The sequence below is a fragment of the Cucurbita maxima genome, unplaced genomic scaffold, assembly GCF_002738345.1.
Source record: "Cucurbita maxima cultivar Rimu unplaced genomic scaffold, Cmax_1.0 Cma_Scf00049, whole genome shotgun sequence".
In the NCBI taxonomy this organism is placed as follows: domain Eukaryota; kingdom Viridiplantae; phylum Streptophyta; class Magnoliopsida; order Cucurbitales; family Cucurbitaceae; genus Cucurbita; species Cucurbita maxima.
The window spans coordinates 396,707-411,108 of record NW_019272065.1 but is presented as its reverse complement, the minus strand read 5'-3'; the positions used below and the strand labels follow the sequence as shown (position 1 = coordinate 411,108).

Sequence of the window (14,402 nt, the reverse complement as noted above, 5' to 3'; positions counted from 1 at the left end):
TTTTTTTTTTTTTTTTTTTTGAATTTGAATTTGAATTTGATTGAAAAGAAGATGATGATGATGAAGAAGATGAACACCATCAAATTATTCAAGAGAAATGTTCATAGTTGATAGATGACAAAGATGAAAAATGCAAATCTAGAGAGCAAATTATAGCGGTAGTTCAGGCGGAAGAGTGAAGCTGCAGATGATCACGCACTGTTAGATAGTTAGGTCGTTCTAATATCATCTGAGGATCGATGAAAGTACAAATTTCATTGTTGAATCTACTCTGCTTTTCTGCTTCTTCTGCTGTTCTAATATCATCAGGTTCTCCGACTTTGGATTCCATCAGTCTCCGTGAAATCTCCGATACAACTTCCGACAGAGCAGAGGAAGATTTATTGTCAATTGCTGGAACTTCATCTTCCAATTCTTCTATATCGTATGAAATTCCGGCTAATCGCTGCAGTCCGACGAAAAGAAACTCCTCTCCTTCATCAAGAAACCTCGTTCCTTCTTCATTCACAAAAACTAATCGGACAACATAATTGCGATCTCCTTGCGGAAAATACAATTCAAAAACGCGATTTCCAGTCAGCTCTTCGTCGCCTTTCTGTTCATCTTCGTAACTTTCTTTTTCATCGTCGCTCCCGTAATCTTCATCAATTTCTTCCATATCATCGCTATCGTAGTCTTCATCAATTTCTTCCATGTCATCGCTATCGTAATCTTCCCCAATCTCTTCCATATCATTGCTATCAGAATCTTGGTAAGCCTCTTCTTCTTGATGTGAATCTTCATCGTCGTCGTCAGATTCCTCTTTCGGACTAAAAAATAATTGTACGACATAATTACAGTTCTCTTGAGAAAAATTTATTTCAAAAACACAATCTCCGTTCTCGTCCTCTTCGCCCCCGACGACTTCAGGCAAACGATCAAGAACCTGCTTCTCAGAAAGAGCGTTCGGAGGCAGATTTTCAGCCATTAGGTAACCGTAACGCAAATACATTGGCGTTAATTTGGATTTAACTTCTCGCCTAGGGATCGCGCCATCAAGAATCTTCTCGCCGTCGTCAAGATCATCGGGCAGATGTACAGCATCATAGGGCTCTACTTGAGGCAACACGAAATAAAGAGTGCAAAGTTCTGCCATGGAGAACGACGGCCAGATCGCAAATATACAACTCGGATTCTGCGCTTCCTCTGTGCTTCAATCGATGATTGTGGCGTCTGAGGGAGGCGGGGTTCCCTATTTTATACCCGCCAATAAATTACTCCCTAATTTTTTTTAGGTTAAATTACAGCCACTTCTCTATATGAATTATTATTATTATTATTTTATCTAATACCTTCTTTAATAGACTTAATTAAATATAAAATTAAAGTGAAAATCTAAGATTTTATTAAATTTAAAATTAGATCCATTAACATACATTTAATTGTTTTATTAAATATTAGATCTCTTATTTATAATTTTTTTTATTTGATATTTATTATTTTATTGATTTAATTATACATTTTGACTAGTTCTTTAAATTATAATTTGATTTAAAAATTATAAGGCTAAATTTATAATTATAATTTATTTATATTTTAAGGATTAAATGCGTAAATTTTTAAATAATTTTTGGGTTTGAAATTCGGAGTTTTTTTTTTAAAAAAAAAAAAATTTTCTTAAAAAGGGTTCAATAGATTCCTTGCATCCATCAAAACTGCGAATCCGATTGAAAGGGAGAAAAAAATTATCTGATCTTTCCTTCGTCGGCTAGAGCAAGACGAAGAAGAAGAAGAAATTGAAGCTGAAGATGGCTCGAAGCATTTCATACATCACTGGAACTCAGCTCCTGTCCTTCAGACGCATGCCAAATGTCGCCATCATCGACGTTAGGTACAATCGCCGGCGGAAATTCCTCTTCGGATTCTTTCCATGACGCTATGTTTGTTCATCTATGTGAAAATTTGTTATATGATCTCGCAGGGACGACGAGAGAAGTTACGATGGCCATATTGCCGGATCTCTGCACTACGCTAGTGACACTTTCTCTGATAAGATCTCGAAGCTTGTTCAAGAAGTGAAAGGAAAAGACATGCTTGTTTTCCACTGCGCTCTTAGCCAGGTTCTCGCTAGCCTTCATGTTCATTCTGTCAATCATCTTTGAAATATCATCATCTTTCCGCTTTGACTTGTTCTATTAATTTGTTTTTTGTCGTCTCACATTTCACCATTTTTTGCTCTATCGATTTCTCTGGCTGTTTAAGTTTTAGCAGTCCTTCAATTCACATTTGGATTAATCGGATTTGTATGTACTTCAGTTATCTCTCTGTTTGCCATAATGAATTGGAGTTTTGTGAATTTTGATATGTGATCTGTTTTTTACTCCTGCGGAAGTTGATGTCCTGTATATCTTCTCTTCTCATCTGTATAATCAGAGATGGATAGGGGTTCAAACCAGTATGAGCGCTGTCATTCATCTGTTTTACTTCTAAGCTTCATAGTTGTATTATTTAAAAAAATGAAACAAGAGCTGTGTTAACAGGTTCCAGCAGTTTTCTGCCCACAATCAAACTGAAACCTTCTGTTTAATCTAATACATGAAAAATTAGCTCTGTATGTTGACGAGGACCTTATTTGGGAACTTTTACTTTAATGCGCTGAGAAGTAAACATACATGGCAATGATCTTCCGAACAGACTAGTTATTTTTGTTTCATTTTTAATTTATAGTTTCTATTAGGAATTGAGAGGTCTGGGGTTGGTAGTATGAGCAAGAGAAACTTTGTTTTGTTAGAAAAATGGCTACGGAGATCAGTAGACGAACTAAACAAGTTAAGGAGTAAAATAATTCAGTATTCATGGGTGTTGTAAAAACAGATAAGTATGTGAGCGAACTAAGGGGTGGGTTCCAAATCTGAGGAGATATGGAAGCGTAGAAGCCCATGGTAAAAACGACATCTCGACCAGGTTAAGATGACAGAATTTGGACCATTGTTGAACTGCTGAACAGTTAAACCCAATAGAAGAGAGAATAAAATGTTTTGGTCCTGGGACGTGAACCTGGAGGTTAGAACAATTGGGTATGTTAACAGTGGTATCCTTTCTGTATAGCTAACACAAAATGTATTGGCTTAAGTTTTTTTTTTTTTTTTTTTTTTCTCTGCTACAAGTATTTCCTATACTTCTCTGATGGTTACCAACAGCTTGGGTTGCTACTATATATGTTCAAGTTAAATGCTTACTTAAGTGGATTCTTATTGTGCAAATGAAGTGTCATGAGCAGTTATAACATATGCCTAAGTTTATATTCTATATATTTTCATTCTTGAAAATCTTGCTTTTTGGTACTATGACCATATATTGGACAAAAACGTATCATGGGCACTATACTTGGACTAGTACAATCGGACAAACCAAGTTTTGGCTGAGAATTCTCTTCAAAATTATTAAATGCTGTCGAAAGTTCTAGTAATTGTGTATTATGTTATAGCCAACAAGTCGTCCCTCCATTTTCACATTGTCTTGCTGCTTAAATCTAGGTTCTTGGATTCCTATTCCTCCACGCCCATGATATTTGAATCTGCTTTCTATTGACAAATTCCTTTGGAACTTCAGTTTCACAAGTGAAATTAAGGGCAAAATCTACATTATTTTGTTAGGGCCTTTCAAGAAATATTTTGAGGCAATTTTCTGTCTTCCAATTGCCTTTTCAATCTAGATAGAGCTTTCAATATTGTTAATGCTCTTACTCTCATTCCATTCCTTCAAAGTGTTTGGAATGCGACTAAAGTCCTACATTGACTAAATAAGAGGAAGATCATGGATACATGAGTGAGAGACAATATCTTTATTATCTCTATTAGTGTGAGGCCTTTTGGGTGGAACCAAAAGCAAAACAATGAGGGTTTTTGTCCAAAGTGGACAATATCATACTATTGTAGCAATACGTAGAGGATTTGTTGTCTAACAAGTGGTATTGAAGTTTAGCCTTGAGAGGTGTTGCCCTAACAAGCGGTATTCAAGTTTAGCCTTGACTTAGCTGTGTTTGTAAAATCATCGGGTGTGGAATAGAGAAGTGATGAGTTTTAGAGAGACATAGTTGAGTAGAATTATGGATGAGTCCTCAAATGTCGGAGAAGTGTGGTTAAAAGGGAGAGATTGCTACAAGTGTGAGAAGTAGTGGTGTCGTACCCACAACGTGATATGTGGTGGAGTTCTATCCAATTAGCAATGTGCTCCGAAGAAAAGAAGTTGGCTTGGATAAGAGCTCAACCAAGGACCTCCACCATGACTTTGACTTCAAGGCTTACAACTTTTCTTTTCAGCACCTGCAGATTTTCTACCAACATGGCTAAATTAGAGGCATGGCTCTGGTATGACTGGCTAGGGACAATGGGACCTCCACATATCTAGACAATATGATATAATAGTGTCTACTCTAGACACAAGTCCTCATGACTTTTTTTAAGAAGGGAAACATTTTCATTAATAAATGAAGTAAAAAGGAGTGTAACCTCCAACACCTGTAGGTACATGACAAAAGGGATGTCCAATTGGAAATCAAAGACAATTAGCTATAATTCGAACAAGGGTGTTTACATTTACACCAATACAAAACATGAAAGAGGGTTAATTCCAAAAAGTTATCAAAGATAAAGGAGTCCCGAATCCTCCATCCCTTTCACCCCAAAGACGCTAATTACTGTTAAAATTGAGTGAGATTTTCTCATTAAATCTTAAAGCTACAGCAGCGACTAAATTTTCTTTACTTCATGGAAAGGACGACCCACAAAAATGGAGGCTAAAAAGTCGTAAATGTCGTTAGGCAATGTTAATGAGTATCCAAAAGCGAGAAGGATCACTTTCCAATAACAAGTAGCATAGGAGCAATGTCCAAAGGTGTCCATTAGCAGAATACATAACACACCAGGATGGAGATGTAAAAAAATGAGACATACGCCTTTATAGTTTGTCATTGTACTGATTGCACCAAAGTTAAGCTCAGAGAAATTTTAATCTTTCCAAATCACATTACACAGGGTATTCATATTCGAAGAAGGTTTACCATAAAAGATTTTAACAGTAAAAGATTATGTAGGATCAAGAGGCCAAATCCAACCAACATCATGACTCTGGAGCTTGGTTAGGGAGAGTAAATAAGAAAGACGGGCTCATTCAACTACCTCTAAATCATATAATCACACCGAAGTTGCAAATTCCAAGCTACCTGAGAATCAATCTAAGCTTCAGCAACTAAGCAACTAAACAATGAGGATGAGTAGTTAAACGGTAAAGTCGAGGAAAAGTCGTAGAAATAATTCCACAGCTCAACCATGAATCATGTCAGAAAGAAGTTGAAAGAAAGTCCCTTATCCAGACATCTTTGAGCTCGATTAGAAACAAGAACAGTGGTCGAACAAACGAAACACCAAGGCAAATACATCTTTAGATGCATACTATTTAGCAACAATAAATTTCCACCAAAGAGCATTTTGCTCGTGCATAAAACGCCAAATCCATAGAAATTATGGAACTTTTAGTTCACCCCCTTCTCTAATGTCAACTTAGTTCTTCTTCCACTGACTCTCTCCCCCTTATTAGTTCCCCTTTTTCTTTTCCTGTCCAAGTTCGGACAGTTGCATTTGAATGAAGTTTATTCATGGGAAAAAAAGAATTGGTTAATCTTGCTCGTGAATTATCATTCACCGGACGTTTCCATATGAACATCAACGAGATATCAAGGAAAAGCTCATATTCTCATTTTTTTCAAGATCCCTTCTGTTTATGTTCAGCTTCTACTTTTAGAAACTAAGCATTGTCACAAATCTTATTTTCCCAATGGTTTTGTAGGTTCGTGGCCCATCTTGCGCAAGGAAGCTTGCCAACTATCTCGAGGAAATTAAGGAGGATGCTGGAATAAAAAGCATCTGTGTTCTTGAACGTGGCTTCAATGGCTGGGAAGCGTCTGGCCGACCCGTTTGTCGCTGCAACAACGTGCCTTGCAAGGAGGGGATTTAGGATTCAGAAATCATCATAGGTCAGCATGGTTTTGAAATAACTCAATCAAATAGCCGCTTATATACCTTTGCTACCTAGGTATGAGGATAAACAATCTAATTTCGCTTATGATATCATTTGATAATGTTAAACAAAAATGTGATTTCATAAATACGTGGAATTTTTAGTTGTATTGTATATGTATCCACTTCTGATGAACTTGGGCATTAAACCCGGGGTTTGTTTCTGCCAAGTGAATGTATCACTTTGGAGTTTGGAGTTAAAAAGAAGATAATCCATTTTTATTATTATATATACATATTTGAAGTTATACTACGATCGTCTTGCGCCAGGGGTGCATTTTTAAGGTCTGAGATTTTTTTTTTGCCAGATGTTTGGTGATTAAAACTCAATTTTGGTCCCTCAACTTTCAGGCCATCCCAATTTAGACTGTACTGAAAAGATTGTCGTTAAAATTTAATGAGACTTCTAAGTAGATCTAATAAACTAGTCGTTTATGTGCTACAAAGTTTAAATGATTAAATAATAACGGTTGTCAAGCGAGTATAGTTCAATGATGATTAACATATATGTCTATATATATTCTTGGTTAAGAGGTCAAAAGATTGAATCTTTCCCTTCCAATTGTTGTATTTGATCTCAAGATCTCAAAGAGATATGATCATAATAATAATATTTGATCTCAAGATCTCAGAGAGATAATGGTCATAATAATAATAGTAATAAATATTTAGTTTGATGATATATTATACACTTCGGACTAAAGTATTACAAATTAGAAGGTACACCTTTTATAATAAAGTTTATAAACTAAATTATTATACACTAAATTTGTAACCTAAATGAAATATATGTGATGTTTAATAAAATAATAAGAGGGTGACTATTATATTTTAATATTCACCGATGTCTTATATGAATTCGATTTGGTAGAAACCTAAATGAAAATATATCATATATCAGTTATTCAAAAAAAATTTAAAACTATCAAACCAATTAACCTCAAAACTAAATTTATAATTTAATATACAATTTACATATAGTTTTCATTTATTCCCATTACTACACATCTCATCGTTGTAGCAACTTTATTACCAATATCTAATTGGTAACTCTTCCCATTTTTTGAATCTTCTATTTTCAGCCTTAATCTAACAAAACGTTTAAAATGGATTAAAAGGACATTTATCGGCTTTTAAGATTTGAACTTATTAAATACAACTTAAACATAACTCAACTGATATATACGTCCCATCAAAAATTTCCAAGTTAAAATTCTTCCAACTAAAAGAACTCATTCAATACCATACATTACATTAATAAGCTCCAATACAATACAATACAATACAATATTGCACATTTCCACAATAATTGGTGGAATTGCAAAGAAAGAAACCACCAGTTTAAGAGTTAAATGAATGGGCTATAATAAGTTAGATGCTAGAAATAATTATAGAGATAAGTACCCCTTAAACCAATTTTTTGTCTGGAAGTTAGTCATATCATTATCAGATCATCTCACAATTTGAGCAATCCTTGGAGAGCATGAAGAGGGCCCTCCTTGTGTCAGCCTTGTATTATAGGACTTGCATTTGACGCATTTGTGTGCTACAATGTGATAATTAACCTCTGATATCTCGCTACAGTCATTGCACAGGATCCATACCTGACCAAAAAGTACAGAAAGCAATCTTTTCAGTTCATCAAATTAATCAGCGGTCTCTTTTTGAGAAGCCAAACATTGTTTTCCAGCCACTACTAACCATCTTATGTAGGTACATTTGAGGCATCGGCGTCGACGCAACCTGAAATTGAAGTCAAATGTGTTAAGATAATGTGAATGTTCATTTTCGTTACTTGCACATTTGTTTGGTTGAAGCTCCATACCTCGTGATCCAGTTTTTCCCACACGCTCGACATATCGCAGTAGGATTTCGAGCAAACAGGGCATGTGTATCTGCAGATTTATCCCAACCAGTAAAGATACAAAGCATGGCTTTGGTAACTCATTCAAATGATCAGAACAAAAGGCATATTCTGTAACGAGGGAGCTGAACTTACTGTAAGCGTTGCTCCATCTCCTTCACACATTCTAGATGAATCGTGTGTCCACACGGCAAAACGGAAATGTCACTCATTGTGTCGAAAAGAAACTGCAGCAATTGGTCGATTATGTTATTTTGAGTCGAATGACACGTAGGGTGGGAGATTCAAACGTTTGATCTCTTTGCCAAACATATATGACTCAACTAATTGTGCATCGCTCAAGTTTATATGAATGTTTTGAAACTCACCTCAAAGCAAACAGGACAATTGTGATGCATTGCCTTTTCCACGCAACTATGGGAATTCTCCATCAGTTTTGAATAGCAACAACCTAAAAGATAAGGAATCTCACAATTCAATGGCTGGAAAAGTAGAGAACTCCAAGCAGTCGAATCATTTAAAATGGTCACAAAATCTTACCACACTTTTTGCAGTGGAAAAAGTTCTCCTCGCCTCCTACTCTGTGTAACGAATCAAAAAACATTATTATGTACTGAAAATACATCTAATATACAGTGAAAGCTGTGGAGGAAGAAACGTTACTACAGAAATATACAGAGAAAGTTGAAGGAAATGGTTTGGACCTGCAAATACCACATTCATTGCAGTGATACTGCTTCTTTGAAACCTAGCAAAACAAAAAAAGGTTTTGAGTTAACAAAAGTTTAAGAACAAGGCTTATAATATCGATATAAACATGTCGATAGAAGCCTACATCGTCGTCGAAGAACTTGCACTTAGAACAAAAGTACTTCCCCATACAAACTCCACATTGAATACAACGTTGTTGCACCTAAAAGAAGTAACAAAAGACATTAAATTCTCTTTCCATATTTTTCAATGAAGGAGTTGAAGGAAAGAACTTACGTCTTGTTCGGTGTCACACAAGGAACAGATGACCTACAGAGAGATTCAGAATTCATGAATTCTAATTCATATTGAAGAAAATTTAAAGGTCTTTTTAATTAATCTCTACTTCTTTGTTCCGTAATCTCGTGTTCATAAGATTCAATCCAAAGTAAACTTAAAACTAAACTGAAACAGAAAACAAATCTTAATAATTAAAAAGGCAAGAGAAAGCACAAATTCAGAGAAGAAAAAGCCATGAATAAGTGAAATTAGAAGCTAGATTGATGGTTGATTTACAAATGGTAACAATTCAGAGAATGTAGCTACAAAGAAAACCAAAAGGAATCGTACTTTTTCTATATCATGGCGAGGAATGTCGTGGCGCAAGCGAGGATCCACATCTAATGAATTCTGCATAAAGATCATCAACAGGAAACTTCATCAATCTATCGTCTTACACAATTTTATGGAAAAGAAGAAGAAGAAGAAGCAAACCTTAGCTTCATTGTGACAATGCCTGCAATCAAATATTTCATTGCAACAAGGTGCTCTGATCTTACACCTCCTTCTATAATGGGAGCACCTTCGAATCATTTCCACAGGAAAACAAAGAAAATGAGAAATATACAACATCATAACCACTAAAAACTCCAAAAATCAGATCGACATTAATTTAGACGCAGATTAAGAAAGATAAACTACCCGAAGCTGCCATATCCGAGATCGATCAAAGACTTCTCGCCATTAGTGGAAATCCAAGCCTCCATTCCGCTCTCCACCATCATATAAAGAAAAAACTCCTGAAAATCGATAAAATTAAACCCAAGGAGGAACGAGAAACTCAAGAATTCAGCGAAAAATGATAAAGAAAAAAAAAACAAACCAAAAGTTCCGACAGGGAAAATTATCAAACTGTAATAGAATCTAAATTCTGTGCATCGTTCTTCTATTCCATTTCTCTTTTCGTTTCTATGCAACGAACTTCATAGGGGCGGTGGTTTCGGAGAGGGATCTTGCCGGAATCTCAGTTTTGAGTTCCCAGAAAAATATCAGAGAAGACGGACGTGAAATTCCAAAAATACCACCGATTCTTTGGAAAGCTCTGCCCGCCGCCGTGTTTTCTTGTACGCAAATCAATGACGAGGCGACACGCCAGAGTATTCGCCTTCTTCGTAATTATATTCCTTTTACTAAACCTAAACGGCGTCGTTCGCATCTAATCCACTTATTAATTTATTAAACAAAATTTACGTCATTTTTCATATTCGATTGAGATAAAATATTAATTAATATTTTCAAAATTAATGGTTCAAGTTCTAAAGGACTTGATTTTAATATTAAAATTTAAAAAAATGTGAATTATTAAAACAATAAAAAAAAAAACACTACCATCTTTTCTTTTCTTTCCTTTTCTTTTTAAACCTAAAAAAAACTATTTTTTTTTTTAATTTAAACAATATTTTATCATAAAAATAAAAGAAATGGGGACATTTTGGTCATTTACTCACTCGTCACGTTCACTCACCGAAAACTGTAAATCGAGCGGAGAGATCAAGGGCAAAACCGCAGAATTTTGTTGCAGGAATGTCCCAACCAAAGAGAGAAAGATAGAGTAATATAATAGGACGGAGGAACAATGGCAGCGATCAATTTATAGAGAGAAGAACGGCGACTATGGATAAGTATCAAACTCGATTTAGATTTGGATATCGAGAATCGGGTCCGATCCATTTAAATTTTGGTTTTTTTTTTTAAATAAAAAATATCCGTGCTTAAAAGTTCTATATAATTATTCCATATTTGTATGACAAGTCCCTTTCGTTTCAACTAACTTTTACTTTCTTTTTTTTTTTTTTTTTGGATAAGATCATGATACGATATCAGTTCGATAGGTAGTATGAAAATGTATTAAATAATAGAATTTCTTAGATTTAATAAAAATTTCTATTAATAACCAATTTATTAAAATGACCATTTTCATGTTTAGTAGATTTTCCGAATTGTTCGAGCAAAATTTTTAGGTTAAACTATAGATTTAGTCTTTATAATTTTTTTTTTAATTAATTTCTAACAATTTTATCAAAACTTATAGTGATATCTAGACTATATTTTCATTTTTTATTAAACGTGTTTATATAACTCGATAATTGATCATTTCAGACTACCGAATCTAAACCATTCTAGAAAATATTTTTTTTTAATTAGTTGAAATTTTAGAAAACTTAAAATTCAATTTGGCGTACAGGTTGACATTTTTTTTTGTCGGGTCAATCCAACTAACCCGCAAACCTAATCGAACCCTACGCTATTTTTAAAAAGATTAAAAATATTTAACGTGTAATTGATACAATATAACTCGTAAATATTTTATATTTAAAGATTTTAATTAATTTAATATGTATTGTAACAATTATTTTTTATATATATAAAAATAAAAAAAAAAGTATATATTCATAAAATCTTCTTTAGATAGGCATAGATACCTAAAATGCGAACAAAAAAAATATGTTACGATAAAAATAGAAAGTAACGTTATCCAAAGTAAAAAGTGAATAAGAAAAAGAAAAAGGGGAGTATTGCGGCCGTTTAGTTTGAATTTACTTGTCCATTTTTGTAAATTGAATAAAATCGAGGGAGTAAAAGGCAATTAAAGAAAAGATAAGAGAATTGGGTCCCATCTACGTGTAAGGAACAAAATTAACTTGCCACGTGTTTTGATGCCATTTTGCCTTTACCTTTTTAAAAGGGATGGAAAAATAAATCTTAGGCCCAAAAATAACACAATTTGTGTGTAAATTTTTAAAAATTAATTCATAATTTAATATTTATCATAAATTTAGTAATTATAATGATTTGACTTTTCGCACACGTAATGATCGGAGACGTGACAAAAAAAATATGCAATTTAACCCATTAGTTCGATGACGAAAAAGTTTAGAAAAACGGTTTGGACTCGAAATTCTCTAATTTTCAATTTAACCCCTTTATGCCAATAATAATAATAATAAATCATGTGGGGTTGAAAATTTTATTTAAAAGTTTTATATAATGAATTTATTTTAGGTTAGTTGAAGAGATTGAAAATTTTAATAATTATTATTATTCATTAACATTCTAAATTAAATGTATTTCAATTAATATTAGAAAATTAAAACAAATCTTCAGAATTTGTTTCTATTTTGTTTTAAAAAGCCCTTAATAATTTTATTTTGGCCACAATATATTTATATTCTTAACAATTCGAGAATTTCTAAAATATTTATTAAAAATTAAACAAGCAAAATCCACGTCATTTAAATATTAATTATATAAAAAATAAAAATAAAATTTGGGATATTATGGCGATTCTGGATGTGGTGGGGCCTACTGCATTATTCAGAAAAGGGTGTGGAAAATAAATTGAGAAAATTGAGAGAATTATTGAAATGGACAAAGAAGAAAAAGACTGAAAATTCACGTGCAGACAGGAGCAGAGTACATCAATTACAACCTAGCCCTGATTTTCATCGTAGGCCCAGGGCACTCGACGACTACCACGATGATGATCAATTGGTGAAAAGATCAACGGTCACAAATAAGACACGAGCCATCCGTCCGATACAAGAAAAGACAAACAAACCAAATACACCGAATTAAAAGTAGTCGCCGCTGTGGGAGGTGGTGGTGGTGGTGGTGGTTGCTCAGTACTCGGTGACTGGCAACTGCTCATGGTTGTTGGAAATGAAGATGAACTCGTAGATGAGCCCAGCAAGCCCACCTCCGACCAAAGGCCCGGCCCAGTAGACCCAGTGGTTGTCCCATGACCAGCTCACCACCGACGGTCCAAATGCCACGGCAGGGTTCATCGACGCTCCGGTGAAGGCTCCACCGGCCAAAATGTTGGCTCCGACGATGAAACCGATGGCGATCGGTGCAATTGTTCCCAAACTGCCCTTCTTGGGATCCACTGCGGTCGCGTACACCGTGTACACCAATCCAAATGTCATCACGATCTCAAAAACGAAGGCGTTTACTTCCCCAACTCCAGCTGACAGAGCAAAGCTGCCGGTGGGCTGCAATGCATAAACAAATGGCTCATACAAATATAGATATATTACTCACTTATAAATATATGATACTATTTAAAATAGTCAAGGTGGGTATTCAACTCCTCTTCTGTAATTCTCGAACAAAGTACACTCTTTGTTCGACACTTGAATCACTTTTAACTGCATGTTCGAGGCTCACAACTTTCTTGTTCCACATTTAAAGATTCTATTAATATAATTTAAGTTAAAGCATGACTCTGATAACATGTTACAAATTACCGATTTTCATATTATACTTTAAACATAAGCTCTAATGATTTCATAGTTCCTCCATCATAGTTACGATCATTCCCTAAATTAGCTAAGGTGAGATTACCTTTTAACCATTCTCAAAATAATTAAAATAAAAGTACTGGTAACTCACCAAGCCGGTGACGAACTTAAGGAGCAAGCAAGCGACGACGGATCCGAGGAGCTGGGCGATCCAGTAAATGATGCCACGTAGGAGGGTGATGTTGCCACCAACGAAGGCGCCAAAGGTAACAGCAGGGTTCACGTGGCCGCCGGAGATGTTGGCGCCGACGGAGACAGCGACAAAAAGAGCGAAGGCATGGGCGATGGAGGCGGAGATAAGGCCGGCGGGCGTGGCGGCACCACCGTCAGTAAGCTTACCAAAGGCTATACCGGAACCTTGGCCGGCAAAAACAAAAATCAACGTAGAAATGAACTCAGCCAACCCGGCCTTCAAAGCATCGGGTCGGGTAGCCTCTTCGGGCCTTCCAATGGCAATGTTACGGATAGGCATGGCTGTAATTTGAGAGCTCTGAAGTAAAATTCTAAGCCAAGTGGTTCACTTCCACGTCCAATTTCTCTGCCTTATAATGGAACGTAGAGGGGGGAGGCGTAACTGGCTATAACAGGTAGCCGGTAATAAATGAGGAGAAAAAAGAAAAAAGAAAAAAGAAAAAAGGAATTAATAATGGAACGTGATTGGTGACATGGCCAGGCTGTGAAATATAATTGAAACTATTAATTGGTTGCCTCTATTAACACTCAGATCCAGCGAAGCATGTCGACACGTGTCGAGTTTGGAAAAAGACACGTAACAAATGATGTGGATTTCGTCTGCTTTCGCGTGTTCTCTCGAAACATCGAATCCACTTCACATGTTCAATTATTTCTCCACTTTCCTTCATCGCCACATATAGATCTCTTTGATCTTCAAAATCCCAAAGCTTCAATTTTAAGAAACTTTATTTTTTCTTGGAATTTATTTCAAGTTTTTTTTTTTTAATTAATTTTGTCTCCATTTTTATTATTATTATTTTTATTAGAATAAAGGGGTCGTGATCCCACCGGGTGAGCTAACTCTGTCTCGAAGGAGAGCTACTTTTAAGTAGGTAAAGAGCTAATAGTGGGGTCTTTCATCAATTTTCTTTCAGTCGAGGTCGACTTCGACAAAGGAGAAGACAAAATTGTCATATA

General features: G+C 35.2%; 4 protein-coding genes across 5 annotated transcripts; 1 reads left to right on the top strand and 3 right to left on the bottom strand.

Moving 5' to 3' along the window:
* Nucleotides 1-163: 163 nt before the first annotated feature.
* Nucleotides 164-1,135, bottom strand: LOC111471147 (nucleolin-like). The gene has a single exon (XM_023116842.1). It carries the CDS (start codon nt 1,133-1,135, stop codon nt 164-166), a length of 972 nt encoding a protein of 323 aa, XP_022972610.1.
* Nucleotides 1,136-1,755: 620 nt separating this feature from the next.
* On the top strand, nt 1,756-6,306 carry LOC111471286 (dual specificity phosphatase Cdc25). The gene is made up of 3 exons (XM_023117012.1): nt 1,756-1,870; nt 1,961-2,099; nt 5,827-6,306. Exons 1-3 carry the CDS (start codon nt 1,788-1,790, stop codon nt 5,992-5,994), a joined length of 390 nt encoding a protein of 129 aa, XP_022972780.1. The 5' UTR covers nt 1,756-1,787; the 3' UTR covers nt 5,995-6,306.
* Nucleotides 6,307-7,276: 970 nt separating this feature from the next.
* Nucleotides 7,277-10,037, bottom strand: LOC111471282 (E3 ubiquitin-protein ligase RZFP34-like). 2 transcript variants are annotated; one of them, XM_023117008.1, is made up of 13 exons: nt 9,769-10,037; nt 9,592-9,686; nt 9,385-9,472; nt 9,241-9,300; nt 8,908-8,940; nt 8,756-8,833; nt 8,625-8,668; nt 8,461-8,501; nt 8,289-8,371; nt 8,056-8,147; nt 7,882-7,951; nt 7,758-7,799; nt 7,277-7,660 (listed from the first exon to the last, which is right to left on the bottom strand). In XM_023117008.1, exons 2-13 carry the CDS (start codon nt 9,672-9,674, stop codon nt 7,508-7,510), a joined length of 867 nt encoding a protein of 288 aa, XP_022972776.1. In that variant the 5' UTR covers nt 9,675-9,686; nt 9,769-10,037; the 3' UTR covers nt 7,277-7,507. The 2 variants fall into 2 exon arrangements, with proteins under 2 accessions (XP_022972776.1, XP_022972775.1); XM_023117007.1 differs by having other exon boundaries at nt 9,592-9,689; nt 9,773-10,036.
* A 2,251-nt stretch (nt 10,038-12,288) lies between these two features.
* LOC111471283 (aquaporin TIP1-1-like) lies at nt 12,289-13,788 on the bottom strand. Its single transcript, XM_023117010.1, has 2 exons — nt 13,342-13,788; nt 12,289-12,941 (listed from the first exon to the last, which is right to left on the bottom strand). The coding sequence occupies exons 1-2, from the start codon at nt 13,720-13,722 to the stop codon at nt 12,570-12,572; spliced, it is 753 nt and encodes a 250-aa protein (XP_022972778.1). The 5' UTR covers nt 13,723-13,788; the 3' UTR covers nt 12,289-12,569.
* Between the last annotated feature and the right edge of the window lie 614 nt (nt 13,789-14,402).